This window comes from Mugil cephalus, chromosome 9 (genome assembly GCF_022458985.1).
Source record: "Mugil cephalus isolate CIBA_MC_2020 chromosome 9, CIBA_Mcephalus_1.1, whole genome shotgun sequence".
NCBI lineage: Eukaryota > Metazoa > Chordata > Actinopteri > Mugiliformes > Mugilidae > Mugil > Mugil cephalus.
The window spans coordinates 7,107,652-7,111,715 of NC_061778.1; the positions used below are offsets into that span (position 1 = coordinate 7,107,652).

Sequence of the window (4,064 nt, forward strand, 5' to 3'; positions counted from 1 at the left end):
CGTTCGCTGTTCAGCACCATAGATAGCTCACGGTTGCTAATAAACAAATATTAATCTGCTCTCATCCGGACTGACCAGTTATTGATCAACGTGTTAGCGTTATATGCTGGTTACGATGTGCATTATTCTGACAGGCTGACGCAAAGAAGCAAACCCATCATTCTCCTCCGCTCTCTTTCTCTTCCGGGTGTCGGTGTTCCACCCTTCTCCTCCTTCGATGGAGGATGTTGCATCCGCGGGCCTCTTAACATTTCCCGGGAGCGTTCATCTTCTTTGCGTTTCCGTCGCAGATATTAAGGATGTCTGGAAGGTTGGCAGCTTTTTCTTGCCCCGTTGATGACATCCGGGTATAGGTCCATCGCGCATCGCTGATGTATTGAATGTTGCCACTATTGTTGTAGCTCGGTGAGCGCGGTTGGGGTAGATATTCTTGGTAAACAGGGTGGAGGTAGGTTGATTTCAGATTTGTTTTGTACGTGCGTGCATCAAATGTGTAAATGCAATGCATGGATATGTATTAAAATGTGACAGAAGAATTAAAGATAAATAGCTGAATATCACATGTCCAACACCCCACACGTGTAATCTTTCCTGTTTGTGATCACCTTTAAATTATTTTTTTTTTTTTTTTTTTTTTAATTAGGCCTTTTTTTCACTGTTGCAGCCAAAGATGCTACAAGGCTCAAATATCTTGGGGCACGAGAGGCCCCTTGTCATCAGGGTATCATTTGCCACTTGTGTCCTGGCCACTGTGTGCCTGCCGCTGCTCGGACTCATAACTTGTGTCTTCATTTCCGCTGTTTTCCATTTTGAAGATGCCACTGGTACACATTGCCAGGTAATGTCCTCATTCTCGAAATTGAGCTGAAGTTTTTTTTTTTCTTACCTCAGATGTCTTCTGGTCTAAACCCAAATAATAATAATAAAAAAACTGTCTGTTTCCAGGTTCCTAATTACCTGCCATCCATTAGTGCCTCAATAAGCCTGAGTCCTGAGTGTCACATCTGGCGGTTCTGCATAGGATTGCACTCGGCACCTAGGTTGCTGGTGGCGTTTACTTACTTCAAATTTTACAGGGCGCGCTTTGCCACCAGGCTCCCCGAGAGGTCACTTAGCTGCTTGAACCTGGCCTTTTCTTGTTTTGAAAACCTCGGCCTGCTGCTCCTCACGTATGTGTCATCCAACGAGACGTACTGTGAGTATTTGTTCTCTTTTGAAAAGCACTGTACAAGATTTTGATTTGCGGTGATCTGTGATTGATTACATATTGCAATCAAAATATAATGACAACTGCCAAAATTAAGACATATTGTAGGTGCACATTGAATTAGTAATGAGAAAAGGTGCAGCAAATTGTACCAAATGTCCCCCTTTCTTTGTTTTCCCTCTTTAGTCGTACATAAGGAAGGTTTTGTCCTGTTCATTGTCAGTTCCCTGATCCACATGCTGATAACCTGCCGCTTATGGAAGGCTATTAAGAAGTATTCATTAAGTCCCGAGGTAAGAACTTTCAAATCAAACACTACAAATCTGTCATGTCATTTAAGCCATTTCAGTATATTCATTTTTTTTTCTTTAAGGATGCCAAGTCTCACCTCTGGAAGGTGCGTTTCTTACTTCTCAACGTGTGCTTCTGTGCTTTTGCCGGATTCTTTTACTGGAAACACAACATGTACTGTGAATCAGGGAGTGAGTATGAAATCAATCTTTATATTTTAATAAATATAATGAGGACATTATTCAAAATATGATGATGCAAAGTTACATCCCAAACATGCAAGCAAACACAACACATCTAACATGCTGTATCCCCCTTTCATTTTTTTTAACAGGTTATACATTCTTCGCTCTGTTTGAGTACCTTGTGGTTTTCTCCAACATGGCCTTCCATCTCACAGCCATGTGGGACTTTAAGAGCCGGGAGGTCATGGTCATCTCATCCTCCGAAGATAAAGACTTCTGACTAGAAACTCAAGGACTAAGAACTAAATGCACAACTCCCGAACCGCCGGATGGCAACAGCCTTGATTCTGCTCAGGAGGAGGAGGAGTGTGACGAAGGCCTTTTCCATATATACTTTCACGAGGACAGCCCTCGAGAGGGTGTAGATGTTACAAACACATGAACAGAACATGTGCTGCTTTGTAAGTGCATTTGTTTTGCCTCAGTGTCTAATTCATGGGTGCCTTTCACCTGCATATGGTTTGTTACGTAACGTGAAGTTTTTTCATTTTTGTACATGTCACAGCAAATGTGTGGTCATACTATATGTGTGCCAAAGTAAAGTGACTATTCTTCAAGTGTGCCTGGTTTTCATTTTGAAAGAAAAAAAAGTTTCCATGGGCAGTGTGTAGGAATACTTTTACAGTTTCTATTGCATTGTTTCTGTTTTGTTTTTGTTTTTCCTGCAGCAGTTAATGCCCCGCTGTTGATGCACAGCTGCCGATATTAGGATCGTACACTGCTTATCTAACTGTGACCTAAAGGTTAATGCTTCTGGATTAAAACCCAGGTGTCACATTAAAAGTTGCATTTTGAGAGATGTCAAAAACTGGCATGTCACACAAGCAGCTTTGAGGAAATTTGGCATAAAATTATATAACACAGCAGTAAAATAATATAAAAAAATGTGTTTATTAGATATTCCATTGTAATTTAAAAAGAACATTATCTTGCTAACACCGTCCAAGAAGGATGTTTTAACCAAGTTTAAGTGTTCAAATGTATATTTACAGATGATTTACAGTGTTTCTTTAATGCATCTGACAGAACTGAAAGCATGTGTGCACTTCAGTTAAGCGAGAATATACAACACATTATTATAGTTCAGATTCTTCTTCTTTGTGTTGTTCAGATATGATTTTGCAAAATGACACAGTTTGGTGCACTCTGAAGCCTCTTTCTGTGGTCCACTATTAATCTGACTCAGATGATGCAAGGGGTAGTAAAACCCCAGCAGGATGTTTTGTTTTGACTGGAAGTTCTTCACATCTTTCAGTGTTTTTGACACCATCTTTCTCACATCTTTTGGGATGACTAGAGCCAACATTGCAACAACAGCAACAATAATAATAAAAGATACTTTCCAATATGAATAATTGTCATGATAAGGCAAATTTATGACAAATTACATAGAAGCCTAACAATGAAACAGGTTAAAAATAATATTTAAGTATTTTACAACTCTGCAAGTACAAGTACAGTGTCAAACAAAACAAAAAGATGCTAATTGTTTTTTTTTTTTTTTTTTTTTTTTTAGATTATGGCCAACAATGTGATCAGACTATATGTTCATAATACAAAGCCATTAAAGGTGCTCACCGTTATACTGAAATATTAACAATGGCTCTGTAGCATTTGAATGCCTTAAGTTAAAATATCTAATAAGAAGTTAAACTTTTTTGGCCAGGACAAAAAAAAATTAAAAATGTAGAAAACTGTTAATTCACATAAAACATAAATGAACTGTACAGCTGCTCAGGCAGGTGCTATAAAGTACCGCTGGCCTACAAGAACTAGATCTACAGTAAATTATTTTGTTCCCTCCGCCATAACCACTCTGAACAATATCAAATAAGCTCTGCAGCCTGGTGCTGGTTTTGTATGCGTGTTTTTTATTACGTGTTTAATATGCGAAGTAATAGATGGATGAAGTGTACGTATGTGCCTGCTGAGCCCTGTCACAGAGGAATTTCTGTCGCCATCTGGGGTAGACAATAAAGCTTTATCTATCTACCTCATCTCTTCTCATCTTCCGTAGCCACTTATCCTCTGGGGGGACAGGGGGACGGGAACACTAGAACCCATGCAGACACAGGGAGAGCATGCAAACTCCACACAGAAAGTGGGATTCAAACCCGGACCTTTTTGTTTTGGGGCAAAAGTGCTAACCACCACACCTGTCCACTGTCGCCCTCTATCTTTCTCATCCATCTAAATACAGGGACTTGCAGTACTTCAAGTCCACCGCTAGATGGCTCAGTTTGTCCATTTGTTTAAACGTGTTTGAGCTGACGTCCAGTACGTACTCCAGACGGTAGGGGGCGACGTTCGCCGGTGACCAG

The 4,064-nt window shown here is 40.1% G+C and overlaps 1 protein-coding gene across 3 annotated transcripts; it reads left to right on the forward strand.

Annotated features, from left to right (window-relative positions):
* Window positions 1–77: 77 nt before the first annotated feature.
* LOC125014120 (post-GPI attachment to proteins factor 2-like) lies at window positions 78–2,300 on the forward strand. 3 transcript variants are annotated; one of them, XM_047595170.1, is made up of 6 exons: window positions 78–310; window positions 665–838; window positions 946–1,195; window positions 1,394–1,500; window positions 1,581–1,689; window positions 1,833–2,300. In XM_047595170.1, exons 1-6 carry the CDS (start codon window positions 218–220, stop codon window positions 1,961–1,963), a joined length of 864 nt encoding a protein of 287 aa, XP_047451126.1. In that variant the 5' UTR covers window positions 78–217; the 3' UTR covers window positions 1,964–2,300. The 3 variants fall into 3 exon arrangements, with proteins under 3 accessions (XP_047451126.1, XP_047451128.1, XP_047451127.1); XM_047595172.1 differs by having other exon boundaries at window positions 206–448; window positions 644–838; XM_047595171.1 differs by having other exon boundaries at window positions 209–448.
* Window positions 2,301–4,064: the final 1,764 nt, after the last annotated feature.